General features: G+C 41.8%; 1 protein-coding gene across 3 annotated transcripts in view; it reads right to left on the bottom strand.

The window, feature by feature from the left end:
• Positions 1-417: 417 nt before the first annotated feature.
• LOC120736948 (neurabin-2-like) overlaps positions 418-16,739 on the bottom strand; it is a 35,033-nt gene continuing 18,711 nt past the window's right edge. For all 3 annotated transcript variants that reach the window (XM_040037352.1, XM_040037354.1, XM_040037353.1), the window contains exons 6-15: positions 13,652-13,784; positions 13,104-13,224; positions 12,232-12,336; positions 11,608-11,743; positions 8,029-8,172; positions 7,838-7,891; positions 7,520-7,651; positions 7,295-7,392; positions 7,059-7,155; positions 418-6,722 (exon numbers count right to left, since the gene is read on the bottom strand). In XM_040037352.1, the coding sequence (XP_039893286.1) occupies positions 6,669-6,722; positions 7,059-7,155; positions 7,295-7,392; positions 7,520-7,651; positions 7,838-7,891; positions 8,029-8,172; positions 11,608-11,743; positions 12,232-12,336; positions 13,104-13,224; positions 13,652-13,784 (1,074 nt within the window). In that variant the 3' untranslated portion in view covers positions 418-6,668. The remainder of the gene's footprint in view (positions 6,723-7,058; positions 7,156-7,294; positions 7,393-7,519; positions 7,652-7,837; positions 7,892-8,028; positions 8,173-11,607; positions 11,744-12,231; positions 12,337-13,103; positions 13,225-13,651; positions 13,785-16,739) is intronic.

The raw sequence follows: 16,739 nt of genomic DNA, 5'->3' as shown, positions 1-16,739 counted from the left end.
TCTGAGGTAAAACAGCTTCATTGAAGCAGGGGGTGAATTGAGGTATTGAGGTAATTCTCAGTATTTCTTCCATCATACCTGCATACAGCTGCTGCTAAATGGAAGGTGCATCCAGAGCATCAAGAAATCCCCCTTGAAGCCTGAGGCCATTGTGTTGCCCTTCTTCTTCCTCCAGTACTCTGAGAGAACAGTTAGCTAGAGGTTGGGGTAGTCCATCCATCCATCCATTCGCTTCCGCTTATCCTTTTCAGGGGCGCTGGAGCCTATCCCAGCTGTCATAGGGCGAGAGGCGGGGTACACCCCGGAAAGGTCGCCAGTCTGTCGCAGGGCGGTTGGGGAAGTAAGATCTGTAAATCAATGCACACTTCAAACATATGTGAACAGTGAAATATGAAGTTAAATAAAACTTGTTTTTTGTTGTCATACTTTATCTTTATTAACGCTGACAGACAGGTATTGGTTCAGACAAACATGGTGGCATCAACTGAAAACAGAACCAGGCAGAGAAGGAAATCTGTTTCAGACCCGAGACGCACTCCGAGGTCAGATTGTCCCGCTCTCATCATTTGGCACCGCATGACTGTTAGTCTTTCAAACCACATGACTTCACTGTCTAATTTCAAGCCAAGGACTAATAGTTTTGTAAAGAAAAGGACAGAATTGCTCCAAAGTGCGGTAAATTTTGGCGATGCATGAAAATAGAAAAAACAAAGAAACAAAAAACAAATTGCAAGGATTCTCATAGTGCTTTTGTTTCTTGTAATTTCACCCCCCACCCCACCACCATTTTTCTTCCAGTTTCTTAAAAGTTGCTGTGTGACACGCGTGATGTGAGCACAAGATTGCATCTGCTCTACATAGCAAGCATCTGTTCTTCTAGTTCTATAGAGTCTGGGTGTAAAGTGTTTAAGGATTGGCTACCAGTGGTTACAGCGCAGAACATGCCAGAGTTTTTAAGCTTTTCACCTTGAACATCAAAAACGGTCATTATGCAAACACAATCAGAAGCAACTTGACTTTGGGTCCTAGCATTTCAGTGCAATTTGGACTGAGGCTCATCAACCAAGACGATCTGAAGGCAGAGATAACAGGAAGTACATGTGCAAACATCCATCCAGTATAACTTATCAAGGTCTGAACTGCAGGGTCAGCAGTTCAAGCAGAAGTACCTACACCTCCATCTCTCAACCATCTCCATCTTTTCAGGAGGGTCACTGAGGTGTTCCAATGGCAGCCAAGAGACGCAATCTCTCCAGTTCATCCAGAGTCTCCTCCCAGTAGAATATGCCTTAAACACCTCACCTTAGAGGCATCTAGGCAGACACCCCAACCACCTCAACTGGCTCCTTTCAATGTGGAGGATCTATTTCGAGTGTGTCATCTTATCTGTAAGAGGAGACCAGACGCCCATCGGAGGAAGCTGATGCTTGTATCCACTATCTCAATCTTTAGGTCACTGCCCACAGCTTGAGGTCACAGGTGATGGGGATAGATCCAACCAGTAAATTGACAACTTTGCTCCACGCTCAGCTTTCTCTTCACAGCAATAAGCTGGTACTACATCTGCATTACTGCAGACCCTTCACCAATCAATCTGTTACTCTCTGGCTCCACTTCTCCAGTCTTGAACAAGAACCGGTGATACCCAAGGCAGGACCTCATCCCCAATCAGGGGCAGGGCAATTCTCATCCTCACAGAAAAGCACAACATTGTAAGCTAGAGGTTAACCACTTGACAAAGCCTAAAAGGACCACGTCACTTGTGAATTCCCAACGCCACCAAACCAAAACCAACACGGCCTTTAGCTACATCTAGAATATGTTGTCCATAAAGGATATGAACAGATGGAGAGGCTAACTGTCTGACTTTCGCAAACAGATCTAATTTTGACTAACCTGAGACACTTGTGAATGACCTATTAAGCAGTTTCTGTGTACTGGCTACTTAAGACTGATTATAACCTCCCCCAACAACAACAATCAGTTATGACTCCTTGAAATGTACAAAGTGATTAGACAAGAACCGTTATCCTTTACCTACAAGCAAGGCACTGAACCCTCTCACTTCAGAGGCCGCCTGTTGACGAAAATGGTTTTGAAGGTCATTCCCCGAAATATGAACTGGGGGCAAATGATGAGTTTATTATCAAAAATCAATCTGTAACAGCTCTTACATGGCGTAGTGCTACAATCAGTCAGTCTACCAATATGGCAGTTTGTCTGTAATCACTGGTATTATCTTTAAACTGATGAGGGCAAGCTAATTTTGTTTTTTCCAACGTAGACACAGCGGATGGGGCGGGAAGGGTAACAAATGACAGTCAGCTACAGTTAGCAAACATCGGAAGGCTTTTTAGAGGCAAAAGCAGCAGGTTAACTTATAGGTCATAAAAAGGCAAGCTGATCACTTCCTGTGTTTAGACATTAAAACCCAAAGTGACCAGGGTTCGATTTGGTGATACAACAGCTTTTGTACAGCTCCCACTGTTTCAACACCGAGATGAAACTGTAATAAAAAATACTTAAGAAATAAAAATACTCAAGTGAGTTGCTTATGGCTGATTTTCATTCCTTTAAAACAAAAAAATGCTCTTTCACCTTTGCTTCCATCTATTAAGACAACACTTTAAAACATACTGCAGGTTTGGAACAAATACTTGGTGTCTTTTTAGAAAAAGAAGAAGAATTCTTACATGAAAATAATCATACATTGTGATTTTGGAGTTACTCCATGTTCATCAGCCAAACAGTACAAACACAAAAGATTATTTTCTGGTTGTTGAATGTCCTCATATTCCTGTTTGTTTCCACGTCCCCCGACAGTTCTCAAACAGAAACGTGCAAAAAGACTTAAAACTCTGCCCCCATGTCTCTCTAGATATCTGTTAATGCACAAATACTGTAGGTCAAAGGTGAAGCACAGATTCAGATCAGTTTCAGCTCCAACAGAGTGGGTGTGAAGAACAAAGCCAGGCTGAGGCTGAAGGCAGGGGCAGATTGGTCTTAGCAAAACAAGCTTTTTTTTTTTTCCTTTTCCTTTTTTTAAAGCAAATACCTCAGGAAAACATGCTTCTACCTAGCAAGTAAGCTTGGAAATGCAACTTTTCATTTTCAAGCAGATAGCAGCTTTATCTAAATAGTCGTGATTTGTCAAAATTATTTTGGGTTTCAAAGAAACGACGATACGTTTTCAATGTAGCCATGCTATAAGCTTTGTGATGCTATACTCAGGCACAGCAGTGCTTCGAAATGCTAACACTGGCATACGAGCGTGATCGCAGGCCCAGCAGGGTAATGTTGAGCAGGCTTACCGTGTTCGTGAAATCCATTCAACACGTTAGCATGCTAACATTAGTGGATTTTAGAACCTTAATATTTGATGAATTAACATTTATAACCGGCTGTTAACCGGCGGTATGCTTCCTCTGGGCACTATGAACATCAGTACAATGGGTTTGAAGATAATGGGAGCAAAGTTACGATGCAAATGGTACCATTCTCAGAACCAGGGTGCTAGTGTGGCTAAGGTTTGGGGAAAAGCTGTAGAGATTGGTTTTAACTCGCAACCTCAAAACTGCTCCATTCATTATGAGTTAAGCTTAAGTAGCCTAATTAGATCTCGGGATTGTACTCCACTTGTGGTTTTTCAAGTAATGTGACCTAATCAGAGCTTGCCAGCAAGCTCTACTGTCTTTACTCTCTCTACTATCTTGATTAACACAGGCGCTCATAACAACAGCTACCATGGGGAATGACAGCAGCAAAATACATAATCTACCAGTTCAGAATTTCGTTTCACATGTAAAGGCCATCTTTCAGAGCACCATTTTGCCATTCACATGAATACAAGTTTCATATTTGAAACGGTCCACATTATAATTTTCACATTATTTTTTATAAACATAGAGCGTACAGTAACCACAGTGTCACAGGTTCAATCCTTATCTAATTAGTCTATTCTCAGCAAATCAACCTTTTGATTCTGCTAATCTTAAAAAAGGTTGCAACTCATTACATTGATCTGACCAAAGAGGAGTTTGGGGAAAAGAAAAGAAATCATATTCAGGTAGATGGAGTTGACACATTGGTTACTGAATTCCTGAAGAAACACCTGACCTTTAATGGCTATAATAACACTTTTAAATTCAACCAGTTCAACTACGTCAGGCATGTATCGCTAACTTAAATTCATTTTCTATAGGTATAATACTGGCACCGGGACCCTCTACTTTTCTCCTAATGTAAGATATGTGGAGTGTGTTTACATGCACACAGTTTTCTGAATAACCCCGATGCTCATATCCATGTGACGGTCTTGTTACACAAACACTTCAGTGGCTACACTATCCTGTTATGCTAGCAGGCTTCACTAGCTAGTGAGGTGTTACTAGCTAATGAGAATTGATAAATACTGATACAAATGTCAATATAAAACAGAACTGGCAAAGACTGTGGCATCCTTGATAGTTCTAGTTTGTGATTTTGGGAAGTTAAATTAACATATTGCCAGCTAACAACTACTACTGTCAGTCGACACTTCTAGCCTAACAAGCTAACCGACAGCCAAATGACATTAGCCAATACAGAACCACGGAGAAATGTCACTAATTTAGAACTAGTGACATTTGACTAGTCAGTATGTAATGTTCAAACGAAAGAAACTATTAAACTATTACAATAACACTCACAGAAACAGAAACCACTTCATAAAGGTAACTTTTAGCTAGTAAAGTTTAAGATTTTATGGGTTTTTTTAATGTTCAAATAAAATCTAATATTTGAGTGTCCAGTGTTTCACTATACTCCGTTTATATCATGTTAGTCAATTTATGATCTGGAAATTTAAGTCAGCCAATGAAGAAAAACAAAAACTGGGGGATCAATTCAAATTTTTTCAGTAGTAGTTTCCACTTACTTTTTATACTTGCTAGTTTTGGAAGAGAATTCGTGTGATAGTTCTGGGGGAAAAAACTGAAGTTAAATTCAAAGTTGGTTTTTTAGGGAGTCTTGGTGCATGCTCAATCATCCAGGTAAGTAAATCCCAAAAGGCTGATTCTGTTCACCTGTTTTTAGGGACAAAAAAAGGCCCCCGTGGCCATACTAGTCTTCCATACTAATAAAGTAATAATAATTAAAATTTCATATGAGTCTTTAGTTAGGTATATAATTGCTTGGAAAAGTTTTACTGCGCAATATAGGAACATTATTATTGATGGGGGATATTAGTGGCAGTAATAATAGTAAACTCCAATCTAAAAGTTAGTAATAATTGGACCTGCTTTTGGACAAATTATTAATTTATCTTTTTATTGAATATCCAGTATATTGTTATAGGATTTTAAATGAGCAAATTCTCTAATCTTAGTGCTGTTTTCCACTTTGGATTTGACCTCAATTGCCAATTCAATGAATCAGTTTCTATCTGTAGTCATTCTCTGCTTCCATAGATAGATAGATTTTTTTAAATATTTTTTTATGTATATGGTAGTAGCTAAGAGTGCGAGCTAAGAGGATATTCTAAAACGAGAAAGGAAGCCTTCCTACACGTGAGAATATAGTGCACGGCTGACCTGAAAGCAGGTTTGTGTGCATGTAAACCCACAGAGTATATAGTAAACACCAACAGATATACACAATTAGAAGTTCTACAAGCACAAATTAGACTATTCACACCCTGTTTGCCATTGATGCTGAGAGAAAAGAGATGAAACAGACTGAGGACTACCGAACCATTCCCTCCACAGTAAGGCGTCACCGCCTCACTCTTAGATTCCAGATCCATCTAATTGCTTAAGCCACTTTAACACTTTTAAATAAATGTATAGAATATATACAAACATTACGCCACGTAGTTCAGACCTGAAACGCACACTTCTTCTTTACTAATACCACCGTTTGCAGAGAGTTAGGTCAGAAAAAAGAAAGCAAAAAGCTGGGCTTTGACAGTTTTGAAACACGGAGGCCATCTTGCTCCATAGTTTTTATTACTTCGCTAATGGGCGGTGCGGTGGCCATCAGAGTTTTGTCGAGTCTTACTACCGAGGTTCCACTTCTTGAAAGGTGTCGTGTCTCTAAAAATAAGGTCACCGCTTCTCCTGGTAGTTTCAGATGAAAACGAGCATCGCCACGGGCAGAGAACACGCTCGTCCTCTTCTCTCAAAGGTCGTATAACAGCAGTCCTTTTGTCCCTTTTGCTCTGCTTCATTCCCTCTGTCGCTCTATAAAGCACTTTGTGACGAGCCTGGTTATTAAAAGCGCTTTTTGTTTTTAATAAATCGGATTTATTCACAGAACCTGGGTAAGATGCTGCTAAAGAGAGGAGAAAACACATCGTCTACAAACTGAGTTGCTGAATATGGTTTCCGGGTTGAATGCCAAGCCAGTTGCCAGGAAGACACAAAAGGAGGATTCTGGATATGACAGAAGGTGCATTCTGGGATTTGTTGTTGACTGACGGAGCACTAAGCCACTGGCAGATGTCACATGAGAGGTTGAGTCTTTCCTTCTCCACGGTCCTCTCTTCTACTTGCTGGGATTTTTTCCCTCCTCTGCTACCTGTCCGTTGCAGTGAATGGTTGATTGGAATAAATTACAGCCCCCCTGCGGTAGGATGATGGGGGAGCTCCTCCTCCTTCAGTCGCAGACAGGAGGCGGGAAGTAGCAGCAGTCTAGGAGGGATTGGGGGTCTTCAAGGCATCCACTTTGGTCTCCAAGTCTGTAATCTGTGGAAAACATAGTGGATGATAACTTCAAGAAATATAACGTTAAACCTTTTATGAAAAGTGTTAAAGAAACACTTAATTGAAGCAGAGCATCAAGTGAACAAAACCTGTGGGACGATAATCTGCAGCTTGATCATTTCCATCCCTTGTTCCTAACACATCACCCTCTGTAGCAGCATAGACTGAGATCAGACGTGTTCCTTTAATTTGTTTGAGCAGTGTACTAAAACATAATGCAGGGACACTGCCATCAAGATGTGACCCTCCTTTGCCTTTCCTGCTCGGGAAAAGCTCTGCTACCTGACAGTGAGAGATTCAGGTGAGTCCACTGCGAACCTTTTCCTGCAGGTTGTCTGTCTCCTCTTTGTGTGTTGCCTCGCTCTCCTCTTGTGCCCGACGCTGAGCAGTCTCTTTCTTCAGGTACTCGATCTCCCTAAAACACACACACACACACACACACACACACACACACACACACGCACACACGCACACACACACACACACACATTGGAGTGGTGGTGTTTTTTTACTCCTTTTATCTTTTTATTCTGTCCCTCCTCCTCCTTCCTTACTTCTGCTGGTATTCTTTAATCAGCCTCTTGGCTTTGCTGTATTTCCTCTCCAGGGTTTGATACTGAGCCTGAGTTTCCTTCAGGTGTTCATCCACAGCCTGAAAAGACAAATACTCGCTGTGAGTAAATGATAACAAAACTAGTTTTAGGGTGGCAGTGAGCTCATTTTCAAAAGAAACACTTGATTCACTCGTGCCTTTTTGAAGTTTAGGTTTACTATCTTACCTTACATAGAGACTGTGCCTCCATCCAGTAGCCCTCAAGTTTTTCCATCCTCTCTTTACTGTCCCGGATATTTTGCTCCAACTGAGCACGCTCCATCCGCCAACGCAACTTATCCTGCTCTGCGTGAGCCAGCTGGAGGCGGGGTGGGGGTCAGTGTGGGAGGAGGAGGTGGTATGTGGGAGGCATTAAGTCATCATAGAGCCAAAAAGAACTGGTGTTATGCATGTGTACATTCTCTTCTGCAGTGCAACCTGAATGTGCCGTTGTTTTGAGGGTTTTTTGCCTGCATGTGTATAAGTGTGTGTTAAACAGGCTCACCTTCCTCTTGAGCAGCTGGATCTCAGCCTGGGTTACTGCATGTTTAATCTGGAGCTGCAGACAGAGGGAGAAACAATCTGATTTCTTTAACAAACAAATAAACATAACAAAAATCAAGCTAGGTAAAACTGTAAACAAAAGACTGAATAAAATAATGACATCAACATCCAAATCATTTATATCACATGTACCTCTTTGAACTTGTGGGCCAGTTTCTCTGGGTCCAGCTCCACAGGGGAAAGCATTTCCTGGTTTTCTGCCAGATCGAAAACCTCTATCGAGTTCGGAAACATCGGACTCATCTCCTCCTCCTCGTCTGTCGCATATTCACCTGTCTGCAGGTAAACACATGCGCAACAAATACAGTTACATTTGGTAATAGTTGTGATATTTTATACATATTGTATGAGTAAGTTTTACAGGTATCAGGTTACATAGCAGACCAATGACTGCATCCGATATGGAGCTGGAGTAGCTGGTTAGTATAGATCAGGGGTCCCCAATCCCAGTCCACCAGGGCCGGTGTCCCTGCAGGCTTTAGATGTCCTTGATCCATCACAGCTGATTTAAATGGATAAATTAGCTCCTCAACATGTCCTGAAGTTCTCCAGAGGCCTGGGAATGAGCTAATCATGTGATTCAGGTGTGTTGACCCAGGGTGAGATCTAAAACCTGCAGGACACCGGCCCTCGTGGACTGGGATTGGGGACCCCTGGTATAGATGGTATAAAAGACTGACTTCCAGGTTTGTGCTTCATTAGTTTCTAGTCCATCTCTATCTTGGTTTGAAAGGAAAAACAAAACAACAACAAAAACACCAGGAAGAGGAGGGTTGGGTCTGAACCCGCCGGCTCACTGCCGGACGCTTGTCAATCTCCAGGTTTTTAGCCAAAGAGCAAATCAACGGAAAATCCAATGGAAAAATAGTTTTACCAAAATAGACTAAATGTTTTATTCAGTATGACCCAAAACAAGTAGCTAACCAGGAAACTGTCTGCAGTCAGGTCAGAAAGCCTTTTCCATGCTCCCAAAATCTTTTTGCAATCAGAGCAATCGGCATCTGGTGGCGTTCAGATCTAATGCAGGCTTACGGCACCACCACATTTAGTTGGTTTTTCAATGCTCATGTTTGATACACTATTCGCCGTCCCTTTGGGTTTAGGAGTTCAGTTGCGATTGTTTGAAGTCAAAAGTCCATTTGGTAAGTTTTGGTCATTCCAAGAGTCAAAAAGGACTCTTGGCTAGGCTAAGCTCATGCATGTGGTTTCACAGTTTGGTGGCTTATACTCTTTAAGCTAGTTAGCTTAAAACCGTCTTATGCTACTTAGTGCAAAGCTAGGTTGCTTTGGTAGACAAAAGGTATCTCAGTCACCTACCAACATCTCCAAAGGTAACCGTTACAAAAAAAACTCTAAACATGATTAGTGAATTTTATTTTTTATTTATTTTTTCAAACAGAACTTAGTCGTTTGTTAGATGTTAGCTAGTTGCTGGCATTAGCTTTACACTCATAGCACTGTGTGGTACATTTCAGTCGTCTGTCTCTTCATAATCTAATTGGCGGGAGTACCTGTCATATAAAATGATATAAATGGCAACTAGGTCAAGTATGCAGTCACAAATTAAGTGAAAGAAACGATCTGGTCAGTGGTTTGACAGTTCAGACTCATTCCCTTGGAACAAAAAGCAGCCAGCACATCGTCTTCCACTAAAAGCATTCACACAATCGATAACAGCCTGCTGATCATTCGTCTTATTCTCCTTTGTGTTACAAAGTAAATTAGCCTCACATTAGCCCGTGTCCAGCATGTTTTCTTCCAGGCTAACAAACGCATTAACTAAAATGTATTACATAATACATGATTGCTTTGCATAATGACTGTACCGTGTCTTCCTCTCTGCTTACTCTTCCTACTCTGACACAATTTGAGGTAAATACTGTAAAGTAACTGTATTTATTACAAGACTGCAGCAAACCAGAGCGCACGCTGCCGTCCATATCAACATCCTCTGATAACTGCAGCTGTGCTCTGTGGCTTCTCTGGCTAACCAAACCAAAGTACACAAGCCTTGAGTTGACATTTGCCCCCAGGCATGAAATCAGAGCTCTTTCATTTTAGGCTGTAGAGTGATGAAATGTTAGGAGTCTATCATTAGAATCCTGAATCGATTTTTAAATGTAAATTTATTTTGCCCGACATGCCAGAATCTCAGGTTAAACCTCACAAAATTTCGACAACAACCAAACAGCAAACCAGAGCAGGTACACGCATTCAGCACAAAGACGTAAACACAACGCGCCGACGCATCACAGATGTCTGCTTTCTCAGCCGACGGCACGTAAAGCCGTCAGCGCACAGATTCTGATGCGTCGGCGGGTCCGCGCTTTGTGTTTACGTCTTTTTTGCGCTAGACTCCGAAGCTGCAGGTTTCAATACTCTACAACCAAAAACGACTGAAGATCAAACTAGGCTTCACATCATCATCGTCATGAATTTCCTCTTTTGCTTCCACCACAATAAAATCACACTTCATGCACAGCTCTCTCTCTCTCTCTCTCTACTGTTGTGTACAGCGCTGTCTGCTGCTGGTTTTATTTTTTTTAATTTAACTGATTTCCGACAAGAAAGTCTCATTTCTGCTGTTCAGTACTGAAGAAATGTAAACTTTTTAAAATGATGTGAAATTGCAAAATGCTCAGCTGTGTCTCTAATTAATCCTCTGCTTCACTTCAGCAGCATCAGGTGATGTTTATATGTTGATTCATGCTACTGCACAATATTTTTAAGGTTATCTGCTATAAAAACCCAAAAACCTGTTTTTCTGTGTTTTATGCTCAGTTACTTTGACACTAAAGCGTCTGCTGTGATGCTCACACCTTTGACAAAGTCTCATAAGTCTCAGCTTTCTTTTTATAGCTATAAAAATATGGATATGTGCCGATAAATGATCAGAATTATAATATTTCTGACTGTCTGAGGCAAAATTTCCCCGATTCGAATCGAATCAGGACCTTGTGAATCGGAATTGAGACGATTCTAGAAATCAGTGACGATACCCAGCCTACAAGCCACACTCTGTCCCATGAGCCATGTGTAGGAAACAGCCTGGTCCCACTGTTTTAATTATGAAACCTGACCCTAGAAACTAGGAATTTAATGATTTCTGTATTGATGCAGTTTCTCTCTCTGACCAGAAGGTGGAGATGCTGGACTGAGTTTGAAATGGCATGTGGTGGAGCACAGACAGGCATTTTCCCATGTACACATGTTGGATTTCCTGTGGCTAACAACCACTAACACCATCAAAAGGCTTGTGAAAATGAATTTAATGACTACATGCAGGATATCTTTGTGAAGTAGAGCAATGTTGCCTTCCAAATGCAGGCCAAAGTGCGTTTGGATTCTGTGTTTACTGACTAAAAACAACGACTTTTTCATTATTTTTGACTATTTCAAAGGACAAAGGAGGTGCAGTGAGGAGAACTGACTGTCTGTGTTTGAGCATTCACTGTGTTTATCACCCTCTCAAGCTGAGAGCGCTGCTGCTGCAATGTGTCACATGGCATGTGTCAAGAACCGCCCCTCAGCAGCGCATCAACAGGAAGACCACACGCAGGGCAGGACAATGAAATGTCACGGGGGAGTTGCCTACTGAGCTATGTCTGCGCGGCGTGCACCCAGCCAACGTTGGTGTGGTAGCTGTGCCTCGAAAATGATATCAGTGGCTGTTCTTTTCCCTCCCCCACGACAGAGAGGTGTAGCATGTACCTCCTCATCATCATCCATGTACTGTTTGTATCTCTGCTCCATCATCTCTCTCTGCCACCTCTCCTGTTCCAGAGTCTGCTGGATCAGCTGAGCCACTTCACTCTGTTCCCCCGGCTTCTCCCGGCCAATCACAAACCTAGAAAACAAAACCAAAAACTTAGGATTTGTCATTCGCAAGAAAAGGAAACAATGAAACATTTTACACAAACTAAACTGTACAAACTGCATATGTGGAAAACATGAAAAAATTCACCGTATCAACATCAAACCTGAAAAACTCCAGAGCTTCAAAACACACCAACTAAAAAAAAAAAAGTAATAATATGCAATTTATACCACTAATGGACAAAAAGAGCTTCCATAATGTGAAATGTGTTTCAAAAATGGAGATGTGGGGACCACACATTGGAGTGTTACTCTACCTGTGGGGACCAGCAGCCCTTATGGGGACAAAATGCCCACGAGGCTCAAAATGTGGTTTTAGCGTCACGATTGCAATGAGCTTATGTTAGGATTAGACACTCATTCTTGCTGGTTAGGGGAAGCAGCTACAGGAAGCATTATGTCCTCACAAAGATATGAAAACACAACTGTGTGCGTGTTTAGAGTGAGTGCGACACAGACCTGACTTTGCCGGTGGTATTGCGGAGGACAGTGGCAGCAAAGCTCTGAGTAACACCAACCAGGCTGGTCCCATCAACCTCCACTATGAGGTCATTCACCTGGATCCTACAGACACAAAGAGAACACTGTATGCAGAGCGATGTTTGGAGAAGACCAAGGTCGCTCAGTGAACACACCTCTCACATGCAACGACAAATGTAACTATGAGTGTCTTTGACCAGACAGGCCTGTGGACTAGCACTGGCTCCATGTAACATCCTAGCCTGTGGCATTTTATGCTTTTGCCTGTTTATTTTAAACTGGTGTCTCTAACAAAGAGCTTTAAAAACTTGCACTCACACTAATGAGAAGAAGGTAACAGTAGTGAGCAACTATCAGCTAAAGAATCAAGTTTGCAAAGAAATACATTTAAGGCAAAAGTGTACATTTAGCTAATAATCAATAATCATGTCTGCTGTCCAAAGAAAAATAGTGTTAAGCCTACAAAAAAGGGCCAACTATTGCTTTTTGACAACTTTCCTTTTTGATAAAGCACATAGTTAGTGTTGGATCATGTGACCTCGACTCGTCCCTTATGCTGCATTAGGTCTAGGCCGCCCCTCCCTGAGCCTGGTTCTGCTGGAGGTTTCTTCCTGTTCAAAGGGAGTTTTTCCTTCCCACTGTCTCATAGAGGTCATATGATTGTTGGGTTTTCTCTGTTCCCTTTGATTTACTGCAGGCTCTTTACCTTACGATATAAAGCACCTTGAGACAGCTGTTGCTGTGATTTCGAGCTATATAAATAAAATTGAAAGAATGAAAAATGCGTAATGTTATGGTGGCTACTTCCAACTTTTAGATACAAGTCGGTGCAGGCAGTTTGAAGAAGGTACCTGCCGTCTCTCTGCGCAGCTCCGCCCTCAGTGACCGTCTTAACAAAGATCCCCAGCTTCTCCAGGCCCATATCAGCTCCTGCACCCATACCAATGATACTGATACCGAGGCCGTCACTGTCTGAAAGACACACAGACAACAGAGCCATATCTCAGTGCTGAAAATTAAAACATAAATACATCATTACTGTTAATTAGAATCCTGTCATATTTATTTTGCTATCATAATAACTAATCATATTATAGAGTGGCAGGGAAAAGCATGTGGGATTTATCCACATTCAAGCTATTAAATATTAGTGAAATTATAGCTATTATACAGTGCTGAGAGCAGCCGTCACGCATGGTTGCTGGTTCAAATCCATTACCTTCAGAGTTACTGGCTACTAATTAGGCCAATCTGTGCTAAATTTAATCCCATAAGGGGATAATGGAGCTGTTAGAGCGACAGTGTATGTCCACTAACTGCAGCCTCTTGTGTGAGTGTGTACAGTTACATAAGAGGCTTGACTGAGTGACTCTCGGTGACATGTAAGACGCGTGCAAACCTTTCTCCAGCTCGACGGGAAACAGGTCCAACTTTTCAACCCTCTTCTCCAGCTCGTACTCAGCTGACGCTGCCATGGGGTCAACGTCATCATTACGTCGGTCGTAATCTTCATTAGAGTAGGTGGTAAAGACCTATGCAGAGGGCACACGATCAGATAGCTAATCCAAATGCATCTAACTGAGAGGGCTAAGTGTAAAAACAGAGGCACTTGGAAAGTTCCCGGAGGAACTCCTTCATGAAAGCCTCATAAGCTCACAGGGACTGATGAAGGTTTGATGCTGATGTGCTACACACGTCTTTTTGCATGTTCAGGTATATGTCCCAATCATTTTTCATACAAAAATTGAAATATTTAACCTTAAACATCATCAATCAAACTGTATCTGCCATTTGAAAAAGGTCTTTTTCACTCAACTGTTTGGGGATATTTTGCTCACGTTGTAGACAAGAACGAAGATGGCTACTACGTTAGCAACACCTGTTCAACCACTTGTTAAACAGAATATCTAATCAGGAACTTTGTGCACTGAGGTATGGTTAAGAAGACCAAGCATAAGACTGGAGATTTTCTTTCTCTCCAATTATTCTTCTTTGGACAGGAGCTGTAGAGAATAGAAAGGAAACAAGGGAAGGCACAAAGAAGCTGTAGCTGTGCCCAAAAGAAAGGCGAGTCTGAATATATTGTTGTTGACAGGTTGGTATGAGTATTTCACAAACTGCTGTTCAGACAACACAACACTGGATTTCCCCACACCACCATCTGCAGGGTTTACAGTTGATATCCAGTGAGCAGCAGTTCTCTGGGGAAACACTTTACGGTCTACTCTTCACTGCAAGGCTGTCAAATAAAGGTTAAAAAAGCTTATTTTTAACATGTTGCCTTGTGTGATGAGTCTCATTTTCTCTTACTCTCAGAAGTCATGATTTGCCATAAACAGCATCAAAGCATGGACCCACTGTATGCCTTGTATCAGTGGATAAGGCCACTGGTGGTGTAATGGTGTGAGGAATATTTTAATGGTACATTTTGGGCCCGTGAGTACCAACTGAGCATCATTTTAACACCACAGCAGTATTGTTATTGACCATGTGCATCCCTTTATGACCACAGCGTATCCATATTTGATGGTTTCCAACAGGATATTGTCCCATGTCACAAAACTCAAATCATCTCACACCAACACACTGCACTCAAATGGCCTCTAGGTCGTAAATCAACAGAGCACCTTTGGATGTGTAGGCAACAAATCTGCAGCAACTGTGTGATGCTGTCACGTCGATATGAACTACAGTCTCTGAGGAATGTTTCCAGCACCTTGTTGAATCTATGCAATGGATAATTAAGGCAGTTATGAAGGGAAAAGTGGTTCATCCTGTAAGGTGTACCTAATTTAATTTTAGACACCTCTTAGTTGCAAAACAATTGATTAATTAATTAAAAATCACAAATTAAAGCTCAGAAATGATCATAATGTGAAAACAACACCTTTTTGAAAAGGTATGTACGTATATACTTAGTGTGTATACTATTATTCTTGTATTATTATTAGATTATACACATGTCTCATCATACAGCAACATTTGAGGCCACTTAAAGTTGTTCTTCCCGTCCACACAGTGAATAAGCTGTATATGCATTTACCTCTGGCTTCATCTTGATCAACTCCTAAGAGAAACTTAAAGCTCTCCAATGGGAGCAGACGAGAACGGTGGGAGTCAATCAAAAGGTGCAAGGACACACACCAGAACTAATGAGCTGAGGGGAGCTGGAGAGCCTCATAATAAACCTCCGTCTCAACACTTTTTCCATCTCCAATTCTGATCCAGAGCTGCTTTGAAAAAGGTGCAGCTTTAGCTCTTTTTATTCTAGAGCCATAAGGTTACAAACACTGTACACAGACCAGGACATGCAGGAGGACGCTGGGTCTCGCTGTGGCTTGGTTTTGACAGGTAGCATGTTTGCATGCTAGGGAAGTACACTTCTACATACTTCCCTTGTTTTTAACTGATGCATTAGATCTTCACTGCACATCATTAGCCTGCGATACTGGGCGAAGCATCCAGAAATATTATCTCACAATAACCATTTACATCTATTGTGGCTTTAGACACAGTCCGTACACTCTCACTGTACTGTACTGTGCTCCATATCTTTCTACTGAAGCCCATCCAAACCACCCCACACCCCCCCTGTTAAAAAAGGTCAGCAGCATCTGTCTCCCTGGTGACCACCTCTGTGATCACGTGGCTTCATTTCCATGGCAACCTCAGGCTTGCCCAGCGTGATTTTGGCACTGATATGCTCTCTCTCTCTCTGTCCCTGTCTGGTAGATATGCTAATATGTGTGTGTGTGTGTGTGTGTGTGTGTGTGTGTGTGTGTGTGTGTGTGTGTGTGTGTGTGTGTGTGTGTGGGGACAGACAGACCCATAGGCCTTTATGTAACAGTATTATTACATTCCCTCGAGTGTAGGAGGTACACACACAAATACTGTGACACAAACAGGGTCGGAGGGCGGGATTGTAAGACTGCTTCCTGTTGTCACGCTTCCTTCCTGTCGAGTAACTTTAAAGCTTAGTTAGCGTGTGTGTCTGTGCGTACATGAAGCTTTAGGGTGTTCCCTTAAGATGTCAGAAACACAATCTCTACTTTTCCTCAGGAAAACAAACACACAAACAAAGAGAAAGATAAAACAGCAGGTAGAACATAAACAAAATAACAAAAAAAGTAAAGTGCACCCAACGACAGGAACAAGGTCGCCTTCAAAGTCTGTAACCCTGCAGAAGTACTCTGAACAGAAAAGCTGACCCTTAATGTTAACATGGACCTGTAACCAAGATTCATGGGAGTAAACAACCTAGACTCAGTTCAGCGTTAGTTGTACAGCGCCAAAGGTAAACAAGAGAGAGAAAACTAACAGGAGAAAGCATCTGCTGACAGCGGGAAAGAAAAACTCCCTTTTGACAGGAAGAAACTGTCAGAACCAGGGAGGGGCGGGGCCATCAGCCGTGACCAGAACATAACAGCAATGATAGAAAAGTTTCTACAGAAGATCAATACACGTTCCAATATTACAACAGGTGCCTT

This window comes from Simochromis diagramma, unplaced genomic scaffold (genome assembly GCF_900408965.1).
Source record: "Simochromis diagramma unplaced genomic scaffold, fSimDia1.1 OVJJ01000516.1, whole genome shotgun sequence".
Taxonomy (NCBI): domain Eukaryota; kingdom Metazoa; phylum Chordata; class Actinopteri; order Cichliformes; family Cichlidae; genus Simochromis; species Simochromis diagramma.
This window is presented reverse-complemented; position numbering and strand designations above follow the sequence as displayed.